A 24,992-nucleotide genomic window follows, 5' to 3' on the forward strand; every position below is an offset into this window, starting at 1 on the left:
GAACAAAGGATAGTTTAGCTCCCAGATTTGGGCAAAAGGAAGGAATTTGGGGCCAAAGAAGAACTGCAGTACATTATTGAACACAAAATAGATAATTTTGATTATATTAAGTTAAAAACTTTTTGTACAAACAAAATCAGTGCAGACAACATTAGAAGAAGGGAAGCAATAAATGGGGAAAAACATTTTTACATTCAAGGGTACTGATAAAGGCCTCGTTTCTAAAATATATAGAGAATTGACTCAAATTTATAAGAATTCAAACCATTCTCAAATTGATAATTGGTCAAAGGATATGAATAGACAATTTTCAGGTGAAGAAATTGAAATAATTTCTAGTCACATGAAAAGGTGCTCTAAATCACTATTGATCAGAGAAATATAAATTAAGACAACTCTTGAATTGTCACTATACACCTCTCAGATTGGCTAAGATGATAGGAAAAAATAATGCTGAATGTTGGAGGGGATATGAGAAAATCGGGACACTAATACATTGTTGGTGGAATTGTGATCTAATCCAAACATTCTGAAGAGCAATTTGGAACTGTGCCCAAAGGGGCTATCAAAATATGCATATCCTTTGATCCAGCAATGTTTCTACTGGGCTTATATCCCAAAGAAATCATAAAGGAGGAAAAGGGACCCACATGGACAAAAATGTGTGGCCTTTTCGTAGTGGCAATAAACTGGAAACTGAATGGATGCCCATCAGTTGGGGAATGGCTGGTTAAGTTATGGTATAAGAATATTATAGAATATTATTGTTCTGTAAGAAATGATGAACAGGATGATTTCAGAGAGGCCTGGAGAGACCGACATGAACTGATGCTGAGTGAAATGAGCAGAACCAAGAGATCATTATACACAGCAACAAGATTATATGATGATCAATTCTGATGGACATGGCTCTTTTTAACAATGAGATGATCCAGGTCAGTTCCAATGATCTTGTAATGAAGAGAGACATCTACACCCAGAGAGAGGACTGTGGGAACTGAGTGTGGATCACAACATAGCATTTTAACTCTTTTTGTTGTTTCTTTTGCTTGCATTTTGTTTTCTTTCTCATTTTTTTCCTTTTTGATCTGATTTTTCTTGTGCAGCATGATAATTGTATAAATATATATATATATATATATATATAGGACTTAACATATATGTATATATATTTTAACATGTTTAACATATATTGTATTATTTGCCATCTAGGGGAGGGGATGGTGGAAAAGGGGGAAAAATTTGGAACATAAGGTTTTGCAAGAGTCAATGTTGAAAAATTATCCATGCATATGTTTTAAAAATAAAAAGCCTTAATAAAAAAACAAAAATTTTATTAGCAGGGATGTGATGGGATTTGATTTTTGTTTTAGGAATTTTTGTTTAGCACCTAGCTGTGGAGGACAGATCAAATGGAGACCAACTAGATTCATGGATGTCAATTAAGCCAATCATTAAGATCCTTGTGGTACCATTTGGGTTCCTGTAGGGAGATAAATTATTTGACATCTGCCTTGAATTTAGAGACTTGTAATTTAAGGGAAAAATGTAAAATGAAATTCTCAATATTATTTAAAGCAGAGCTCAAAGAAAGATATAAATGAATTTATTATAAGCTAAGATAACTAAATATATCATCATGTCAAGTATGGCATCTCTGAAAGCTATTTAATTGCACATGAAATATTATCTGTTTCCTTCTTATATATTTTTAACTGCAAACAGAAACTCATAAGAAAAAGTTATTAAATAAAAAATGAAGTGAAAGTATACCTTCAGAGTCAGAATGCTTTAAGAGCTATAATATATTGCAAGAGTCCTAATTTCCAGGTGGTTTATTGTGAGGATCATGCAATGGCCCTTTTGGGTATTTTGAGGTTGAACATATAATCAAACAATTGGAAGGCACAACAGAACAAATATCCTCTCTACAGTATCACTAACAATTGATCAACTAGTCTTTGAGATGAAAGGGAATCTACTTTCCCCAGAGTTCTTGTTCCACTGTAATAATTGTTAGGAATTTTTTCTTTATATCAAGCATCTGAAACATTCTCCCATTATTCCTAGTTTTGATCTTTGGAGTCAGAGGAAACACATCTTTCTAATCATTCCTCCACCAACAATTTTTTAAATATTACGCCTACTTGCTCTTTTTTCAGAGGGGATTTGACTTCTCATATGATGTCTTCTCAATGGCTTATCCTTCTTTTCCTCTTCTGGACACCCTTTTATCAATGCCATTAATATATGGTGTCCAAAGCTGAACACAATATTCTAGATATGTTCTGACTAAGCCAGAGTACAGAGTTATTTCAGTTATTTCAATAGATTACACCCTAGATCGATCTCTCTCTCTCTCTTTCTCTCTCTCTCTCTCTCTTTCTTTCTTCTCTCTCTCTCTCTCTCTTCCCCCATCTCTGTTCTCTCTCTCTTTATATTTATATATTTTGTTTATACATATGTATACATATATACATGTGAGGGAGAGACACAGAGAGAGGAAGAAAAGAGAGAGGGAGAGAGAAAGGGAGAGGGAGAAGAGGGGGAAGGAGGAGAGGGAAGAAGGGAGGGAGAAAACCATATTACATTGTTGACATATGTCTTGTGGTCTATTAAAACCCCCAAATGATTTTCAGATGAATTGTACTTCCTCCGTCTTATACTTGTAATTTTTTTTTAACTCTAAGGTAAGACTTCATTATTTAACGAGTGTCTATTTAAAATTCATCTTATTAGAGTTGACCCTGATATTTTTGGATTTTAATTTTAACATGTTAATTATTATACTAATTTTTTCTAAGCTGTAAATTTATAAGCATGACTTCATTGATATCATTGGTAAAAATGTTAACACAGAACCAAGGATACTTCCTTGTAGAATGCACTATAGATTTTCCTTGACTTTATCATTGACATTCTACTTATCATTGACTGCATTTTGGATCTAGCTATTAAACCGTTACTAATTTACCCAACTGTGCTATTATCTAAACCATATCTCTCCAACTTCTCCACAAAAATCACTTGAGAGACTGCCCAATGCTTTGACAAAATCTAGATAAATATTATCTAGATCATTTCTCTGACGGGTCATCCTTTAAAAAAAAGGAAATAAAGTCATCTTGGTATAACTTGTTATTGAAAATAATCATTCCATTTAAACAATTAGTTCTGGGATTTTGCCAAGTCAGAGACATGCTCACTGGCCTATGGTTGCAGACTCTGCATTCTTTTCAGTAGCTCACTTACACTCTGATCTTTTGAGTCTCATTGACAGTCATTCATCAGTCATATCTGCAGTCTTTGTAAGACTGTTAGGTAGTTACCTGGGGGTAACTAAAGTTTAGTAACCCCATACTAAACTCATTGAGATGCTCTCTATCTCCTGTTATTGTGTGGGGGGAGCAGAGGGGGTGATTTTTTTTTTTTGCAAGGCATTGGGGGTTAAGTGACTTCCCAAGGTCACACAGTTGGGAAGTGTTACTATCTAAGGTCATATTTGAACTCAGGTCCTCCAGACTTCAGGGCTGCTGCTCTATCTATCCACTGCTCTGTCTAGCTGTTCTCTCCCCATTGTTTTTGGACAATCCAAATAGCTTTCTTAACTGAGAAAACAGAAACAAAAGAAGGGATGAGTAGTTTTGCCTTCCCTCCATTGTTTTTTTTTTTTTTTTGAGAAATTTTTTTTATTTAATAGCCTTTTATTTACAAGTTATATGTATGAGTAACTTTACAGCATTAACAATTGCCAAACCTCTTGTTCCTTCCATTGTTGATTAATCATTGTCTCATCCCCTAGAGCAGCTTTTTTCTGGACCTCCTTTTTCCTCCAGCATAGGGTACATTTACCAAAGAAAATCACAGTGTGCTTGATATGAGATCATCAAACCAAGTAGTTTAGAAATTAATTTAGAATTACACCTCCTAATATAGTCATCCTGTATACCTACCTTTTAATTTGTTGCACTGTTTCCCATTTCCTAAGATGAAAGCAATAATAATATTTACACTTAAGAGAGTTAGAACACTTTCTCCCCATCCTCTTCCTTCCACCCCCTTCCCATCCATGGTCAGATTTTCCTGATATTCTGGTCTAGTGAATCTACGTTAAGTCATGTAAGTGACTTGCCGAGAGTCACACAGCTAGTGAGGGTCTGAGTCTGATTTGAACTCAGTCTGGCATTGTACCTATTGTCCATCTCTGGGGTGAGAAGGGAGAGACAAAAAGGGGAGCTGTAGGGGTTATTTCTTTTACTCTTAACATTCCTTTAGTTGTCTTTATTATAGTGTTTGGTGCCTGAGTGCAACTCTTGGGTATTGGTAATGTTGCAGAGATGTTCAGCCGGCAACTGGTCAGTCATCCATTAATAGATCCATAGAAAGAATGATAGAAGGGCCTTAGTGGTCCAGACCATATCAAGAACATTCAGGTCCTTCTGTAACATTTCCATTACGTGATTGTCTGGCAAAAGCTAAAGAGCTTTAATGATGGTGAACTAATGCAAGCGGCCCATTCAGTTAAATGTCTGTTTTTTTTTAAAAAATGAACTTAATGTGAACCAAATGATGTGATTTAGAAGAGCAGTTTCTGTTTTCCAAATGATGTATTTGGTCTTTAGCACCAGATAATGAGATTGTAGGCACCAAATGTTGGGGTTCAGTTTTGTGAAGGACTCACAATGGCCTTTCTCTTTGACATAAGGTAGGTTTATTTAGGAGAAGAGGTAAAATAGCCACCAAGAATGGTAAATATGAAGTAGAGTTGGGAGAGCATAGAGTTAGTAAGGAAAGGGGTTTACGCAGTTAATGATGAAAAAGGTTTTCTAGTCGAACCAGGAGAAAAGGGGATATCCCATGAGATTGGAGTAGTTTATCTATCAGACTAAATCTACAGAGGAGATTAGCATCCTAAAAGAGTTTGTTAGCTATAAGAAGGAGAAGAATAGAGGCGTGGGGGGGATGAGAGGAGAGACAAGGGGGAGGCAGAATGCTAGGGTGGGCGTAACCCAAAGGGCTTCAACAAAAATGGCATGAGCCATGAACAGATTTATAGGGGAAATTTAACCTCAGGGGTTTGACGTAACTTGGATTTCTGATTGGCCATAGCAAGATGCGGCCATCCATGATCTCCACAGAGGGTGGGATTATGAGGTTAAACTGATCCCCATCAGTGCTTTTCCCTGCCTGCCAAAGAGAGCATTTCTATTAGTGCTTCTCTACCAACCCTACCTAGTTACTCAAGACTTCCTCAAACTGATGCACCCTTAAGCATTTATCCTTTTTTTAATTAAAGCTTTTTAATTTCAAAACATATGCATAGATAATTTTCAACATTTACCCTTGCAAAACCTTGTGTTCCAAAAATTTTTCCCTCCCTTCTCCCACCCCCTTCCTTAGATAGCAAGTGATCCAATATATGTTAAACATGTATACTTCTTCTATACATATTTCCACAAATATCATGCAGCATGTGCAAGAAAAATCACATCAAAAAGAAAAAGAATAAGAAAGAAAACAATGCAAGCAAGCAATAACAAAAAGAATGGAAATATGTTGTTGTGATCCATGTTCAGTTCCCACAGGCCTCTGTCTGGGTGCAGATGGCTCTCTCCATCACAAGATCATTGGAACTGGCCTGAATCATCTCATTGTTAAACATGTAACCTAATGCTACCCTCTCCAGGACACTGGCCCCACAATCATCTCTATCTCCTCCCATTTTCACCCCAGGTTTTAGTCTCTCCCCTGTTACCTACAAAAATGATCATGTCTCCATGCTTCTAATATCTTCCTTTTGCCCCTCATACTGTTAATTTTTTCTGTTCTTTCACGTCCAAAAATTCCTAGGAAAAAAGCTTTCTACTTTTCTTTCTGCCATTTCCTATCTTCTTACTCACTTCTCCTATCTTTACAATTTGGCTTTTGATCTTATTATTCATCCAGAATCAAAATCTCTATAGTTGCCAGTCTTGATCTCTTAGTTATTAAATTTGATGGCCTTTTCATCACCCTCATCTTTCTTCAAATCTCTGAAATGTTTGACCACCCTTTTCTCTGGATTTTCTTAACACTACTCTCTCTTGGTTCTCCAGCCAATCTGACTGCTTCTTCTTTGTCTCCTTTCTTGTTAACTTTCAAATCCCTGACTGTGAGTTAACTAAGATTCTGTCCTGGAGCCTCTTTTCTTTGTGTATGCTTTCACTTGGTGATCTCATCCCATATCTATAAATCCAGCCCTATTCTTTTCCCTCAGCTCCAATTGTTTATTTCCATTTGTCAAACCCAACATATTCGAAATAGTTCTTTTCCTCTACCCCAAATATCCCTCTTCTAAACTCTTCCATTTTTGTCATGTCCACCCACCGTCTTTCCAGTTTCCCAGGTTTGTAACCTTGGTTATCCCAAGTATCCAGTCAGCTGCTAAATCTTGTCATTTCTACCTTAATATCCCTCATTCAGATTCTCTCTCTACTTAGTCTGCCACCCCAGTGCAGACTCTCCTCACCTCTCACCCGGACCACTTCAGTTGTCTCCTAATTGGTCTCTTTGGCTCAAGTCCCTAGCATTGCCCTCTCTAATCAATTCTTCACATAACTGTTCTCCTCCTCAATATATTCCAGTGGTCACTTAATACTTTAGGATCAAATAAAAAAATCTTTTTATCATTTAAATCCCTTCCCAACCTATCTGTATCCTTCGTTTCTAGCACCTTGGTAGCAAAGTGGATTAAATATTGGCTTTAGGGACACACATGTGCACACACACATACATATATATATATATGTAAGTATATATATGTGGTATATATATATATATATTTATGTACCACAGTGTTTTATATATATATATATATATATATATATATATATCCAGTGAGTTCTTCTTTATTAGAAAGGAAAGAGAAAAAAGAAAAAAAAAAGCAGTTCAGCAAAACCAATACACCAACATTATTTGAGTATGTACAATATCTCACGTATTTAGGGTGTGTTTTTAGCAAAGAAGGGGTACATTTTCTTGTCTTTTCTCTTGGACAAATGATAGTTTTAATGATACCTTGTTCAGTTTCTTTGTGTTTTCATTTCCACTCTTGTTATCATTGTGCATATTGTTTCTTGGTGCTGTTTACTTCCCCTAAGTTCCTAATAGTTTTTCAAACTCCTCTCAATCTTTCCTATTATTTTTCCTATAGTGTAGAAATAGTGCATTACCTTTGCCTAAGTGTTCTGAGGTGATTGCGGTCCTGTTTTTGACATATTATACATTTAATGCCTTAGATTCCACTGTTCACCCAACTTGAGGATCAGAATTTATTCCCTTGCCAAAATGCCAAAGCTTTTTGGGGTATAAAGAGGTTTTTGCTTTTTGTCTTTCTGTATTGGGGCAAATGAGTACTTGTTGGGAATGATTTTAGAGTGGCTTCATGTTTCAGGAAGGGTTGCAATTAGAAGATCCTGTGATTCTGAGGGCTTTCTCTCCCCCCTCCCCTTTTCAGGATTTTAATATTTTTGTTCTTCTGAATTTGACAAATGAAGATCTCTTAGTGAACAGTTCATTTGCTATTCAAAATGACTTTTTTGAGAGGTTTGTTTTGAGTTTTTTTAAATAGTTTGTAGAGTGAAGGATTGAATGATATTTGAACTCCTCTTTAAATTTGCTTAAGCCCATCAGTTGGTTTTCTAAATATTGTTGTGTGTATGTGTTTTAAAATTAGTCTTTTATGTTTCTTCAATGATAAAAGTCCATATAGTAAGATGATTAATCTGCTTTTTTCTTTTTCTTTTCCAGGTCAAATTCTGTCTGTGAAATTACCAAACATTTTAGATCACTGAAGTCATTGGCTTTTGTCTGCTCTTTGCTTTAAAGCCCTGTTTGTATTTGAGTCACCTGCTGTTTTCTCATGCACGTTGAGACCCACGGAGCACAAGGACAGGGGCATTGTGACAACAATATGACTAATAGTAAAGGAAGAGCTATCACAAACAGAACCAGCGGCATAGTCAACAGTGGAGAAAGATTGGTAAATTGGACTCTCCATTTAAATACAGTTCAGCCTGACACATTTTTAAGCTTTCTATTGAGTATGGTGCCTGTCATTTATCATAAAAATCAAGATGGCATTTGGCAAGATGGCCTGCCAGCCTCAGCACAGACATTTAACATAAGAACAGATCAACACATGGAGTACCATCATTTTTCAGAGCAATCTTTTCATGGCAATAACGGACATGTTCCATCAAGCTGTAGCCCAAAGTATGATGATTATGCTAACTATAATTACTGTGATGTAAGGGAGAATTCAGAAACAGCTGCCATGTTAAAAAATGAAGACATGTCTAGTGATGGTGACGAAGATCTCATTGGGGAAGGGAATCACAGATTGCCAAAGGAGTCCAGTGGCACGATGGCCTTACAGATCCTGGTGCCATTTCTGCTGGCAGGATTTGGAACAGTTTCAGCTGGCATGGTTTTAGACATAGTACAGGTGAGTGTTCATTTTTTGCATTTTAATTAATCTGATTTCCAGATCTGTCTTATTGCAGAAGACTAAGATGTTTAGGGTTTATTGGCCAATGATCTGAAAGATTGAAAATTATATCAATAGGCTTTCAAAATGAACAGAATAATATGCTCTGGTAAAATATAAACTAGGGGGGCTTTGTAATTTTTGAACTTCTGAAAGACCAGCATGATTCTGACCATGAAAACAGTAATGTAGCACCCAACAGTGAATAACAGAATACAAAAATATGAATAAACTGGATATAGATACTTCTTTAAATGCTGGTTAACAGCATCTGCCTGTTTTCCCACAGCTCCACCAGCACTGAGGTTTGGTGTTTTTTTTTTTTTTTTTGTTTGTTTGTTTTGGTTTTTTTTTTTTTTTTTGCTGTTGATAATTTTTTTAAAGTTTGATGCTACCACCTTTCACATTAGTCCAAAGTTATCCCTTTCACATTTATTTGGTTTGATTTAAGTAAATGCCTTTTAAAGGATCAGTTTATGAAATATAAACGAGAACCTTTTGCTTCATCAGACTCTACTTTTTTGCCTTTTGTTATATTCTTGTTTCTCACAACTTTCATTTCTACTAAGTAGATATTACTCATGTGGATACTAATTTGAAATTGCTTTCTATTAGCAAAAAGATAGCAGATTACTTGTTTTAGAATCTTTTGTATCTCTTCTAATCACTTTTGTTCCATTGATCATTTTCCATTTTATGAAGTTTCATTATTTCCTTTTGGGTAAGTTTTCCCCTAAACCTATTAGCATTCTCTGTCCTAAAAAGAAAATATGGAATTTTCTTTTAAGTCTTGCCATCCTACCTCCATTTTTCACTCCCAACCTCAGAGTAATTGGTACTTTCTGCATCTGCTAACTCATCCCTCATCACTCCTCTTGCCATGTGCTCTCACGGAGTAGAGAGGCTTCTATCATCACCACTTTGACACTGCTCTATTTCAGTGCCACTGAGCATTCTTCATGTCACCAAATGTGTACGGGGGCCTTTTCTCTATCTTCAACTTTTTGGGACCAATTTGTGATATTTGATGCTGAGCCATCTTTTTTCTTCCTGGCTATTTAAATAAAGCTTCACTTAATTCAACCACATACTTAAAAGATCATCCCATAATTCTGTTGCCTTTCATTTCTCAAATCCTAGGAATAGCTGTCTACATTTGTTTCCATATTTTTTCCATATCTGTATCCATATCCACATCTCACTTATATTTTTACCCCTTTGCAATTTTTTTTTCTGATGCCACCATTAAAATGAACATTTTCTATCCAAGAATTACTAGTGGATTATTAGTTGTTAAAATTTAATGCTCTTTTCTCAGTTCTTAGTTTTTCAGTTCTTCTTTGTTGATCTATCTGCAGCAGTTGGCCCTATTGACTGATTGACCCTTCTTCCAGTGTAGTCTTTGTCTCTGGGTTTAATTAAAAAAAATTTAAATAAGATGACAGGAAAAAATAATGATGATTGTTGGAGGGGATGTGGGAAAACTGGGACATTGATTCATTGTTGGTGGAGTTGTGAACAATCCAACCATTTTGGAGAGTAGTTTGGAACTATGCTCAAAAGTTATCAAACTGTGCATACCCTTTGATCCAGCAGTGTTACTACTGGGATTATATCCCAAAGAGATTATAAAGAAGGAAAGGGACCTGTATGTGCACGAATGTTTGTGGCAGCCCTCTTTGTAGTGGCTAGAAACTGGAAACTGAATGGATGTCCATCAGTTGGAGAATGGCTGAATAAATTGTGGTATATGAAAATTATGGAATATTACTGTTCTGTAAGAAATGACCAACAGGATGATTTCAGAAAGGCCTGGAGAGACTTACAGAACTGATGCTGAGTGAAATGAGCAGGACCAGGAGATCATTATATACTTCAACAACAATACTAGATGATGACCAGTTCTGATGGATCAGGCCATCCTCACAGCAGATCAACCAAATCATTTCTAATGGAGCAGTAATGAACTGAACTAGCTATACCCAGAAAAAGAACTCTGGGAGATGACTAAAACCATTACATTGAATTCCCAATCCCTATATTTATGCACACCTGCATTTTTGATTTCCTTCACAAGCTAATTATACAATAATTCAGAGTCTGATTCTTTTTGTACAGCAAAATAATGTTTTGGTCATGTATACTTATTATGTATCTAAGTTATATTTTAATATATTTAACATCTACTGGTCATCCTGCCATTTAGGGAGGGTGGGGGTAAGAGGTGAAAATTGGAACAAGAGGTTTGGCAATTGTTAATGCTGTAAAGTTACCCATGTATATATCCTGTAAATAAAAGGCTATTAAATAAAAAAAAAAAATTAAATCTAATTTAATTTAAATTTTTTAAATATTATGTTTTTTAAAAATTTAATAGTATTTTATTTTTTAAATACATGTATAGATAGTTTTCAGCATTCATTTTTGTAAGATTTTGTGTTCCAAATTTTTTTCTCTCCCTTTCTTACTTACCAGATAGCAAATAATCTATATAGGTTAAATATGTCCAGTCCTTTTAAATATATTTCCATGTTTTTTATGTTGTGCAAGAAAAATCAAACCAAAAGGGAAAAAATAAACTAAGAGAAAGAAAACAAACAAAAAGTGAAAATACTGTGCTTGAATATAATGTCTGGGCTTCCTTTCTGGAGGACCTTGGGATCAGCCAGAGTCCTTGGTCTTTAGGTGGAGAAGTGAAAGAGGCAGGAAAGCCACCACGTGGTTGGTCAAAGATGGAGTCTGGAGCCTGAAGTCTTCTCTGGATGAGAACGCTGCAGCTGACCCCCCCCCCGTCCTTAAATCCTTCAGTATGATTACAATTACACAGTAGGGCTTTGGGCAGAGTTCCAAGTTGTTCTCCAGAATGGTTGGATCATTTTATAGCTCCACCAACATTGTATTAGTGTCCCACTTTTCCCTCCTACCTGGGTGTTTTTGCTTTTGTTTTTTGTTTTTCCTGAGGCAGTTGGAGTTAAGTGACTTGCCCAGGGTCACACAGTTAGGAATTATTAAGTATCTGAAGTCAGATTTGAACTCAGGTCTTCCTGACTTCTGGGCCAGTGCTCTATTCACTGCATCATCTAGCTGCCTTCCTCCCACACCCCGGGATTTTTTTAACCTAATTTTCTTTTGGTCATCCTGCCATGTAACTGCTTTACTGAATCCTTCTCCACGTCCACACGTGCATGACTCCACCCTGTCAGAGATGTGAGACATATGGCCCCCCGCACTTCAAGTGTGGTCTGAACCAGAATGAAGTCTGATCCCTCTCTGATTTTAGTATGTTGACAAATTAATTAAAAAGAATGTGTGTGTGTGTTTCATACCATCAGCCCCTTGTTAGTTGCCAAATCATACTGTTACCATCTCCACCCCCTGAGCATCAACTCCCTTTTTTCCTGGCCATCATCCTTGAGGTCATTAATCTCTTACACTTATTGTTCCTTGGGTGATCTTGAAGAAGTCATTTGGCCTCTCTGGGTTTCAGTTTTCTCATATGGACTAGACAGCCTTTAGGATCTCTTCTAACAGTGGGTCTCCTAGTAACTAGTCTTTCTATTCTCTACTCTCTCTACTACAGAATTGCCAAATGGATCACCCCACAATATAGGTCTCTTAGTCATTCCCCTCTGATCAAGAAACTGGGTTCCTTTTGTTTCTAGCATCAAATAGGAGCTTTCTCTGTTTGATGCTGAAAGCCCTTCATAATATGATTCTAGCCTTAGTTCCCCTTAACTTCAGACTAGACAGACTGGATTTCTGACTGTGCCCCATGCATGATATTCAGTCTCCCCCCTCCATGTTTTTGTATAGATTGCCCCCCATGCCTCAGATCCTTCCTAGGCTCTCTAGTTCTACTCAAGGCTCAACTCATGTGCTACCTTTTGCTGCAGCCTTTCACAATACTTCTTACTTATGGTTGGTTAGGGCTCTTTTTCTGACAAAATAATTTCAAATCAACTTGGTCTATAGTTTGTTGAATTTTCTGATCTTTGCACATGTTGTTTCCTTTAAGTAATAGCTAGCTGACATTTTTGTAACATTTTAAAGTTTGCAGAATGCTTTACAAATATTAACTCATTTGATTTTCACAATAACCTCAAGAGGTAGCTGCTATTCTACAATTGAGGAAACTGAGGTCACTTGATCTTCCTGATCCTTAAGGGGATGTGTTCTAATCTAGGGCCTCTTTCTTTTCTCTCCACATTCTTCTTTTTACTGATTTTATCCTTTTATTTTTTTAATGGTATTTTTATTTTTTCCAGATATATGCAAAGAGAGTTTTCAACACACACCTTTGCAAAACCTTGTTTTCAAAATTTTTGCATTTCAAATTTTTCTTCCTCTTCCTCTAGACAGCAAGCGGTCTGATACAGATTAAACATGTGCAATTCTTCTAAATGTATTTCTATATTAATCATATTGTGCAAGAAAAATCAACTCAAAATCAACTCGTGGCAAAAAACCATGAGGGAAAAATAAAGACCAAGCAAACAAATGACAAAAAGGTGAAAATACTATGCTATGATGGCATTCTCCATAGTTCTCTCTCTGGATATGGATGGCACTTTCCATCACAAGTCTATTGGAACTGCCTTGAATCACCTCATTGTTGAAAAGAACTGATGTGGTGCAGTTTCTAGGGGAGATATAGTAATAATTCTACAGTCCCCTGGCCTTGGGAGTGATATAGTTGAAAATGATGTATTTCTTCCCATAGGTTATCCTGCCCCAGTTTACTCTATCGGACCAGGATGCTCTGCCTACAAATATTGCTGGCTGTCAGATAATAGCTTGTTGGGCAGTGATAAAGTTTCTGAGACTAATGAGCAACAATAATGAAGTGCTTAAAGTTGACAGAGGCAGTTGGTTGTTTGTCACTTGAGGTAGTGACATTTCAGGCCTAAAAACACACCTCTGGAAGATTTCTTTCTTGAGCTCTGCCCAGAGAATTATAGGTATTACCCCTGTGCACAAATTCAGAACCAGACTACTTTTCAACTCCACCTCTAAGCCATAAAATTAATATATTAGTGACATAAAGCACTTGGTTTTTCTAAGTTTTTCCTATAAATTTATCTTCTTGTCTCTGATTCTTTGCTATTTTCTTTTGGAATTTAGCCCGCTTTAATTGGGGTTACAATATAATACACTTTGTCCCCTTGGAGACAGGTCTAAGCCTGCAAAATTTTTTGAGACACCTTGTAACATCTGGAACCTCAATCTTTTTGGGACCCCAACTTTCTCACTTATTCCTATAGCAGAGTATTGGGGATACTTGCTAATTACTTTTTTTGATTCTAAGCTCTTTGTAATAAGGGCCTGTTATATCTGCCTTGTATGCCCTTACACAACTCACACACAGGAGTTTGGGACAGAGGAAGTATTTCATTGTCGGATTAGATTTCCTCATTTTCCAGAAAGGAAGCAGAAGGACCTGACTGCTCTCAAGCCATGTGCATGCAATCTTCTGGCCCTTGAGCTTCTAATGTTAACTGGGCAACTTTATTTACTTTAATGAGGAGAAATTGAAAAGTCTTTATTGTCATCCTTGGAATCTGGTTTGAATGATTCAGTATCAGCTTTGTGTTTCTCAGACTAGAACTCTGAATAGCTTCTTCTGCTAGAGGAACTAAAAGAGTAGGTGCTGAGGGAAAAGCTGGCTTGAGCTTTTAAAGGTCAGATCGACACAGTTTTCAAAGAGTAGGCAGACGGAAGAACAGCAAGACTAGGAGAGCTTTGCCTATAGTCTTCTGAATACAATATATCAAGATGACAATATCTGGTTTCTTCCACTGTGGTTTTGGTATTTCAGCTCTTGATCAAGAATACTGATGCTTAGTGGAGAGAGCAATAAGGTAAATGTCGGGATACTGGGGCCCAGTGCTGTTCTTCTACTGACTTTGTACTCTTGGGGATGTCACTTCTGGTTTTTCAAAGTAGGGCTGATTCCTATCTAGCATCCTTTGGGCCTTGTTTCACTTTTCAGAGGAAGATGGAGAAAAAATAACACATGTTTGTTCAAAGATTTTTTTGTTTCTGATATATATATATATGTATGACATATATATATGCATGACATATATATATATATATATATATATGTATGTATGACATATATATATATACTTCCTCAACTGAGTAAAGAATTACACTCTAGTTTGGATTTGTTAAATCAATAAATCAGCATTTAATAAGTGTTATGGGCCAGAACTTGAAACAAGGTGGTAGACACCTTTTCAGGATTCACTTTTGCAATACCAGCAGCAAAAGAGACAGCCCGAGTGGTCACTGAATTCCTTATACAGGCATTTGCAATTATGGGTGTGCCACAAGCAATAAAAACAAATAATGGACCTGCATATTCTTCTAAATATTTTGCACACTTTTGTGTACAGTATAAGATTTTACACACCACTGGTATACCTTTTAATCCTCAAGGTCAGGCAATGGTAGAGAGGAGAAACAGAGACATTAAGACACTCCTCCAAAAACAAAAGAAAGGGGAAGCCATGGGTAATCCTAGAGAACATCTAAATTTAGCTCTTTATACCATTAATTTTTAAATGTTTGATAAAGATTCACTGACTCTGGTTATAGCCCAACAGAAGGGCAGTGTTCAGTGTGAGCAGCTCCACTATCTTTAGATAATTACCAGGTGATGTGGAGAGATCCAGAAAGTGGTGAATGGAAGGGACCAGATAGGTTAACTGCTTGGGGAAGGAAGAGGGTTTGCTTGTATTTATACAGCTGGAGAAGAAATCAGATAGGTCCCAATGAGCTGTATTGCCTTGTCCATCAGAGAGAGACAGAAAAAGAGAAAAAAATTCTCAAAACAAAGGAGAATACCTAAAAAAACATCTGACACTGCAAGAGCATGGCTAATAATCAGACTGTTAAAGAACATTAAAAACAAGCAGGAATCATTGGATTCCCTGAGATGAAAAATTGTTCATAAGACTATTGCAAGACTTCAAAACTTGCAGGAATCATTGGATTCCTGGCACATGAAGTAATAGACATTAGATTAGTTTTGGACTTTTTCTAAGATTTATGGACATGTGTAATTCCTCATGTTGATTCATGTTATTTGTTATATCACTACTAGCCTGTGTTACTATGTGCTTATGTAATTTATATAATTATGTGTAATACCTCCCATATGATGGATTTATGTATACCTGTTTTAAGAGTGAAACCCTTCAGAAACCCACTAATCTGATTTGATTCCCCATTTCTTTTGGTGTTTTCATCTCCCTTCCTGAGACGGCAGGGAGGGTATGATCACCTCCTTTTACGGTGTTTTTACCCCTTTTTTTAAGCAATCAGGGAAGGCGTGATCACCTTTTTTGGGGTTCTCACCTCCTTGAGAAGTCAGGGAGGTCATGACCATCTATGTTCTAAAAACAAAAGAAAGTAGGAGATGTTGTCTTGAAACGGTGCTAACTCGGTGGAATTGATAGAGACAATGGTTATTTAGCAGGGTGCTTAACAGTTCTCTAGTTCAGTACATGTACTTAGTACTTACTATAGTTCTACAAGATTCATACCTTTGATAAGAGACCATATAAGCTCAGACAAACTCGCCCAGAATCAGAACTAGGGAAGACAGAGAAGTGGGGGCAGGCTCTTCTCCTTCGCTTCGCCACTGACACCAAGATCCGGAAAGGCTCCAAAAAACTAGCCGAGCCCCAAGTGAAGGAGATAAGACTTTGAGGGAGACAATAAAGGATTTGGATTTTAACCCCTGGCTGTACTCGTGTGATGATTACTAAACTGAAACAAAGGCTGCCTCCAGAGATCCCAAGAAAACCTCAACAGAGAACATTACATTTTAGAGAGAATATTACAGTAAGCACCTATTATTATGTGTGGGACATTGTGCTGGTTTTGAGTCTACAAATGGAAATAACCCCTGCTGTCAAGAAGCTTACATTCTAACCTGGGAGACAGCATGCATGTATGAACATTTGTATTAAGGATATACAAACACACAGAAAATTTCCCTTGAGAGGAGAGGTACCAACTGTCAGCCAGTAGGACTCATAAAGTCATACTCCCTCTCTCCCTATGCCTTTTGCATTTCAAGGCAGCTCTTTAATCTATATTTTACCTTTTAAAAATATTTTTCTTCATTTTTAAAAATCAAAACTCCATCCCTCCATCAATAAACATTTCTTAAGTATCTACCATGTTCCAGGTTCTGCATAGACAAAATCAAAATAACCTGCTTTGAAAGTTGACATATATATGAGACTGACATATGGCATGAGATTGACATGCTTTTATAAGCATACATAGATATGAACCAGGGATGCAAAGTTACCTTGTCAGGGATAAGAAGAGGAAGGCTGGGATATAGTGCAGGGATAGCGATGGGGCATCTGAGTTGTACTTCAAGAAAAACCTCAGGTTGTGGGCAGTTTTCAGTTGTTTTTTTTTTTTTATGAGATACTGGGGTTAAGGGACTTGCCAGGGTCACACAACTTATAACTGTTAAGTGTCTGAGGCCAGATTTGAAATCAGGTCCTCCTGACTCCAGGACTGGTGCCCCATCCGCTATACCAGCTGTCTCTTGACCTGAGTCTTAAAGGAGGAGAGGACCTGCTCTACTCGTGGAGTTTTAGAGATCATAGCAAGCCCTTGAAGTTTATCCTAAAGCTCTGGGTTTGGTGGATTCTGGCAGTGCTAGGCTCCAGAGGCCTGTACTTTTGAGGTGCCCATTTGGACTGGAGGCCATGTCTGTTTTGTTATATTCCCGCTTAGTGTTCCATAGTCAGAACTGGGGTCCCATCCAGCACTGATATAGGCTTATAGCCTCTATCTGATGTTTAGAGAGTTCTTCTCTTGTGTCTGTGTTTAAGATGTTTCACTGGGGTTCATTTCTTTCTGTTCCTTATACATATCATTATCACACAGCCCCATACCCCCAACAATCACTGCTCTACCTCCTTGGCTCCTCCCTTGCCTCCAGTAAAAAGTCTTCCTTTGCAGCAGATAAATATAGTCAAGGGAAGTCAATTTATGCATTGGGCATGACCAAGCACACATGCCTAGTCCTGCACTGAGGCCATTACCTGATTGCCAAGAAGCAGGAGCTTTTGGCATCCTCATTCTCCTAGGTTGTTTGGCCCCTGAGCCCTGATCAGAGTTCTTTTTCCAGAATTGTTTCCCATTTTTGTTCTTGTTGCATAAGTGATACATTGGGTTCAGCTAGCTTCATTCAGCATCATAGTTCATATGCTCAGATCCAGGGTGCTCTCTTTTGTGACTCCTCATGGTGCAATAATATTCCATTACATTCACATGCCATTATTTTGTTTGCCTACCCTTTAATTTATTTTCAATTCTTTGTTACAGCCAAAAATAAATATTTTTATAATGTGGCTTTTTCTCCTTCCATCTTTGACCTTTTGAGGATATGTGCCAAATAGTGATATTTCTAGATCAGAGTATGACTGCTTTCGTGGCTTTTTGGGTCAAGTTCCAAAATGGTTTTCAGAATAGTTGTATGAATTCAGTTTCCCTAGTGCTGCCTCTCTTTTCCCAGTCATTCCAGTAATTTTTTTTGGCGAGGAGTGTGTTGCAACTTTGCCAATTGTTCCATAGTTGTTTATCTCTACCTATATCGACCTATTTGGTTGGTAAAGCACAACAGAATTGCTTAGTAATCTAGCTAGAGACTGTTGACTTCTTCTAAAGAGGTCAACAGTTACATGTTTATAACTGTTTTTCTGTGATACTTTTGTTTCATGGATTAAAGATTTTGTTTGATGAAAGCACCACATTGTCCTCTTGGTAATTACAAACCATGTTTAGTCTTCATTTTCTTTGATCACTTTGCATGATTTTCAGATTAAATTCTAACTCCTTTATACTCTGTACAATGGTAATTATGTCTTTCTACAAGTTTCAGATTTACATAATCACAATTATCGGCAGCAACACTGTGCTGGCGATAACAAATTATTGGTGCAAAACCATTTATAATCATTTTGGCCTTTGTTTTCTATTCAATAAAAATGCACACTTGGAGTGGGGAGGTGAAAATGTTTCTTTGATAAATGTTCCAGACTAACAGGAAGGAGGGGGAAAAATGCTTGTTTTCATTTTGCAGTTGATTAAATTAAGCCACAAAAGGATAAAGCAGTAGTCCAGTACTGAGGACACGTAGCATCTCCCACTGAGATTGGGTGACATGAAAACCATCAAGTTCACTGTTCACTATTGTAGCAGGAAGGACCTATTCTGTCCATCAGCCAGCTTGCTAAAGTAAACCCAGACATGTGGAGAGAACAGAGCAGATGGTTTGAAATCTATTGGTTATAAAACATGCACAGCTAGCCACAATGGAGTTGAAAAATAAATTTAAAATAATTTTCAAATTTAAATTTCAAATTGATTTTCATTGTGTAGCACATTAAGTGAAGGTGGGCAGATTGTAAACTTTAATCTGAACTGTTCTTTTCCTTACAGCACTGGGAGGTGTTCAAAAACGTGACTGAAGTTTTTATTTTAGTCCCAGCACTTCTCGGTCTCAAAGGAAACTTGGAAATGACATTGGCATCCAGATTGTCAACTGCAGTAAGTCATTGCTTAACTTCTGAATAACTGTTATCTCAGAGTTAGTGAAAAGGGACCTCAGGGTCAGGTAGGCAGAACTGACTCTGAGCAGATAGAGCAGTCCTGAGCTAGTGCATGATGGGCCCTCCAGTGGTGGCCCAGTCAATGGTTTTTTTGGATGCTCTTAAAGGACATTTTCCTTTATGCTCAGCTTAAATCTTCTTCTCAGTAGCGTCCACCTATCTAGGTTTTACTCCCAGACCTGAGCAGAATATGTTGAATCTTGCACCTGAAGGTCTTGCAGACACCTGCAGCTGGCTCCCCTGTTCTCTCCCTGTTTCTTCCTTCTCCACCTCCACACTTTCTCTGCCCTCCTCGTTAGCCAAAGTTCCCTTTGTTCCATGTCCTTCCTCGACTTAAATGAAGCACTGAAAACTTTGGGTTCTAGATAAGGTCTGCATACACTAGAACCTGATGAGATTGTCCCCTTATGACTCTGTAGATGTTGTGCCCAATGAGTTTAGGTCCTATGTCAGTACCTTGTGAAAACTACACAATCTTGTGCACATGAACCAGTATTCCCTGTCCTGTATCTGTGCAGTTGACTCTTTTGAGCTGGAAATTTACATTTATCCTAGTTTTTAGTAGGAGAAAATACTTTTGTATCTAGCCAGCTGGGCTTCTGAATCCATTGGGAAGGGTCACACCTGACGTCAAAGCTAGGGAGTTGTCATACTTGTACTTGACAATGGAACCCAGGTCCTGTCCTGGAACTTATTATTATTTTTTAGATTTTTAGTAGTATTTATTTTTTCCAAATACAACATTTATTTTTGTAAGACTTTGTCTTCCATAGTTTTCTCCCTCTCTTCCTTACCTTCCCCCTCCTTAAGTCAGCAAGCAATCTGATATAGGTTAAATATGTGAAATTCTTTATAAACATATTTCCATATTTGTCATGCTGTGCAAGAAAAATCAAACCAAAAAGGGAAAAAAATACAAGAAAAAATAAAGAAAAAAAGGTGAAAATACTATGCTTCCATCCACATTCAGTCTCTCTCTGGACATAGATTGCATTTTCCATCCCAAGTCTATTGGAATTGCCTTGAATCTCCTCATGTTGAAAAGACCCAAGTCCATCCCAATTGGTCCCAGCACATAATCTTGTTGTTACTGTATACAATGTTCTCTTGGTTCTGCTTGCTTCAGTCAGTATCAGTTCATGTAAATCTTTCCTGGAAACTATTTTTTTTAAAGATTTTGATAACCATATTTTAATATAATTAGTTCCTTATTATTCTCTTTTGCGAGTTCATTACCATCTCTTGCTCTCTAAGTACAATGGTCCCCCTGACATCTTTCCTGTGTCCTCTTCTCTATTTTTTATATTGTCTCCCACAAATTCACTTGTTATATCGATGTAAATAATTCTCGTGTTTGTGTTTGTGTGTGTTTGTGTAATCTTATATTGTAGAGCATTTACTTTGTGCCCGAGCACTTTACAATCATTAACTTATTTGCTCCTTACAACAAACTAGGTGCTATTCTTGTCTCCATTTTACTGATGAGGAAATTGAAGCATACAGGTCAAATCACTTGCTCAGGGTCAAGTAAGAGTCTAAAGCATATTTAAACCCAGGTCTTCCGACTCCAGGCCCAGTGCTGTAATCCATTCACCTGCTGAACTTCCTTCCCCCAGTACATACACACACACACACACACACACACACACACACACACATTCCAGCCCTAATCTTGCTTCTGAACTATACTTAAGCACCATTACCTGTATGCTCAGTCAGCATTTCACATCCAACATGTTTAGATTTGAAATGCCTGCCCAATACACATGCTGAATAGACACCAGGAAGCATCCCTTCCCACCCTCCTTGGCTGTGACCCGTGATTCTGTGTGTTATGGAGAAGGCTCTGACTTCCCCTGGTAGAGGGAACATCTGTATATTAGAGTGACCATGCTGAGGGATCAGACATTCAGACTTCATCCATCTTGTCCACTCCACCCCCTCACTAAACTGGGTTATTTTGTTGAAGATGTCACCATCTCATTCAGTGAGACTGATTTAATTGACTCTTCTATTCTGTCTTCTCTCTGACTCCCTTCATTTTATCACATGCCAACTCCTTTCAATTCTATCTCCCCAACTTTTTTCAAATCGGTCTCCTTGTCTTCTCCAGGGTCCTTAGCATCTTTCACCTGGACTACTTTCCTGATCTCCCCCCTGCTACCAATTTCTCCTCCACATAGCTCCTCTATGATAGCACAGGAATGGCCCATTACTCCTTTATCAGAAACCCTCAGGGGTTCTGGTGCCCTGGGAGTCTATTAAACTTCCAGTTATCACTTAAGGCTACCCCAGGTGGATGTACTTACCTTGTATCTATTGGTGCCCTTTACACACTGATCTAAATGGAACAAGCCAGACTTGGCGGTTTCTTCAACTCCTTGTTTGCTCTCTTGCTGCAGTACATTGCCAAGGCCCTTCAGGTGCCATCCTGAGTGATTGGGAAGGCCTGTTTTCTCTAGAAATTACCTACAGAAAGAATGCCCAATGCCTCACATGTGGTAGGGACTTCCACAGGGTTTGTGGAGCGGAATTAAATGGTTCTTTGCTCATCATTCGAGGGCAAAATTGCGACTGGCAGTTAGAAATGATGGAGACTTCTTCAGGTGGTGATCCCTCTTGAGCAAGGTGGGTATTCCTGTTTCACATTCAGTCTGGCCAAGATGATACTAGGATACCTTATTAATTTCTTGGATTGAATGACTTTTTATAATATATCCTGAATCTTCTCTCCTAGTTTACACAAATACATGCACCTGCATTTATACATATACCCGATTCCTTAAGAACACTTTCTGATTTTCTCATTTGTTTCTCTCTTTTCTTCTCTGCCCTTTTGTCAGTGGTCATTTCTTGTCTCTCCATAGTTTTTCTCTTTCTCCCCTTCTCTTTCCTATTTGTCAGCTCCAGATGTTCTTTTTAGTATTCTCTTCTGCCCTTCCTTTTGAGTGTTTCCTTCTGTCCCTACAGAATCATCAGAGCTTCTTAGGAAACATTTTGTGTCTTTCTGGAGCTGCTAATGAATGAATGAACATAATAGATGAAATTCTTGTAAAGATTAGGTTCTTAATAAGTGACTGTTGAAAAAGTAGATGAATGGGCTCATTATTTTCCCTACCCATCTCTAATAATACAGTCACTGAAAATGTGCAGTGGTCTTAGTTTCCCTTTCTCTAAATTGAGGGGGTTGGCCTCAGTGTCCCCTGAGAGACCTTCCACTCTTATTCCTGCTCCCTGCCCCGTCATGTAGTCCTGCCCCTCAGATCTGCCATGCTATTTGCATATGACCACTTCCAAGGTCATGTTTAGTATGCAGAAGGATTCAAGAATCCTTCTCATGTTTTAAGTAGAAACTGAAAAAAATGATGATCTTTTGGGTTCCTTTCAGCTCTTAAGATTTCCTGATTTTTCTGATTATTGAGTTCAGTAGTTGTAGGGGAAATCTTAGGACTCTTTGCCTTTTGTCATGTGAATTGTGAGTCAATGTGTCCTAGTTAAGAATATGATTTCAAAGAGTACTTACTTGGAAAGATATAAATTGCCTTTTCATTAGAAGACATGACAATATAACAATGATCTCCTAGTCCCTTCATCTGAAATACTAGCATCTAGATATGTCTGAGTTAAGCTTCTTACTACTAATGAGAAATACAGAAGCTGTTTAGCTTTAATTGTTACCTGCAGAAACAGGACCAGTAAAATTCTCATGGAATATATTAGTACAAAGAATTGGAGGAAAAATTAAAAATGAACTTAAAATTCAGGAGGAGAGTTTTCTAGCAGGAGGGAACAGAGTATGAATTGCACTTTTAGCAAATAGGTAAAAATGGAGCAGGATGTTGAGAATAGGGCTCCAATTTTGTATGGGTTGAAAGTGAACTTTGCTCTGATAAATACAATTAAATACACAAACATTTAGGCAACCTGTTAACTTTGCTAGGAAACCCAATATACCTCAGAACAAATATTTCTGAAAACAACATTCTTGAGCACTGTCCAGCTGCTGTTGAGATCACCAGATGGTAGGCTAAAGACGCTGATCCAATTCAAAAGAGAATTACTCCAGTAAAAGAGGACTTACTCCAAATGGGATAAATTGAATGAATGCCTTAAAGCTGACTAAGGATGAATTTGTCTTCACTTTTTAACAGTTTGAAAGCTTTTTGCCCAAATGTATTTTTGTTATTATATCATCCAATTTCCACTAAAACCTTGCTCTGATGCTTCTTAGTGAAATGGATTATGACCTAGAGTTTGTCATTGTTTTGCTAAAAGAGTGTAATTTAGCAGGTCCTTGATGCAAAGGTCTTGAGTGTGGGCCCCATAATTGATTGACTAGAATGTCTTTTAGCTAAGATCTAGCCTGATTCCATTCTGGAAGCCTCATTAACAAAGGATTGGCCCATCAAGTGAGGAATTTTTTTCAACTATAGCAATTCACCCCTCAGACATAGAGGAATGGCTACCCACTGAGACAAAATCATGGGTTTCCTGAGTACACAGCAGGCTTTTTAGCCATATCCACCCGGCTTTTGATTCCCTGTTGATTTCTAGAACCACAGAAGTATAGTGTAAACAAGACAGTACACAGTCTTTAGCATTAGTCAAGCTTCCTGACCTATCTTCCATTTCATCTAGATTTTCATAACTTGTCTGATGACTGAAGAGCATCTGAGCTAGAGAAAAGGGGAAATGGGAGCCATTCAAAGTAGCTAGAAACACAGAATGGAAAATTCTCTACTTTTTCATCCCTGGGTATTCTCAGTAACCTAAGCAGGAAAGAATACATATGGAAAGTAGGCTTTTTTGGCCATTTTATTCATAATTGATGTTTTATGTAATATTTTCTCTAAAATGTAATGTTCTGTGTTGAAATTTTCTTGGGGTTCTCTGGGAGTAGCTTTCTGTTCAGTTCAGTAATCATCACAAGTACAGCCAGGTGTTAAAGTCCAAATCCTTTATTGCCATTTTCAAAGTCTTGTTTCCTTTCCTGGGGCCAAGTTAGCTTTGAGGCCTGTCTCTCTCCTTGGTTCCCTGGGGATTGAGCTCTTGCCTCCTTCTCTGCCCTCTTAATCTCTCTGAATGTCTCTGAATCCAAAGGTTTGTGTTTCAGCCTCCAGCCACCACAAAGGTGGAAGATGGAATGAATCTGTCTCAGCTTCTGAGAACTTCCAGTGCAATTGTCCTTTCTGGCCCTGAGAGCTTCTCACTTATGTGCTCCACACTGAGTATACACCAATCATTATATCACTAGGAAGCCATTATTTGTTGTAGGATTAAATCAGTACTAAACTAGATTTCATCAGTCTCCTCAGTTCCACTTAGTACCTTGTTTCAAGTTCTGGCCCATAACATCTCCTTGTAGGATTAAATCAATCCTACTAAAGCATGCTAAATTAGATAATTATTGTCTCTATCAATTCCACTGACTTAGCACCTTGTAAAAATCCTTTGTTTCAAGTTAAGAGTTCTGGCTCATAACAGTTTTAGAATAATTTTTATTGTTTTCTGAACTTGAAAATCTATAAATATAAACATTTCTAGAGTTTATATATTAAACTATAAATCTATTATATGTGTGTATATAAACAAATTTAATATTTCAAACAGAATATCCAAGAGATTTTTCAAACTCAAGATATAAACAATTAAACTCATTATCTTTCCCCCCAAATTCTCCCTTCTTTCCAAGGTACTACCATCCTCCCAGGTGTTTAACCTTGTTATTATTCTGAACTCCTCAGTCTCCTTCATTACACACATCTCATCACTGGCCAAATCTTGCCATTCCTACCTTTATAACATCTATTGCATTCAGC

At 37.5% G+C, this 24,992-nt stretch overlaps 1 protein-coding gene across 5 annotated transcripts in view; it reads left to right on the plus strand.

The window, feature by feature from the left end:
• The window catches only part of SLC41A2 (solute carrier family 41 member 2), a 127,998-nt gene that overhangs the window by 25,054 nt on the left and 77,952 nt on the right, over window positions 1–24,992 (plus strand). For all 5 annotated transcript variants that reach the window (XM_031938841.1, XM_031938844.1, XM_031938843.1 and 2 more), the window contains exons 2-3: window positions 7,789–8,485; window positions 19,004–19,111. In XM_031938841.1, coding sequence (XP_031794701.1) covers window positions 7,901–8,485; window positions 19,004–19,111 — 693 coding nt within the window. In that variant the 5' untranslated portion in view covers window positions 7,789–7,900. The remainder of the gene's footprint in view (window positions 1–7,788; window positions 8,486–19,003; window positions 19,112–24,992) is intronic.

The sequence above is a fragment of the Sarcophilus harrisii genome, chromosome 5 (assembly GCF_902635505.1).
Source record: "Sarcophilus harrisii chromosome 5, mSarHar1.11, whole genome shotgun sequence".
Classification (NCBI taxonomy): domain Eukaryota; kingdom Metazoa; phylum Chordata; class Mammalia; order Dasyuromorphia; family Dasyuridae; genus Sarcophilus; species Sarcophilus harrisii.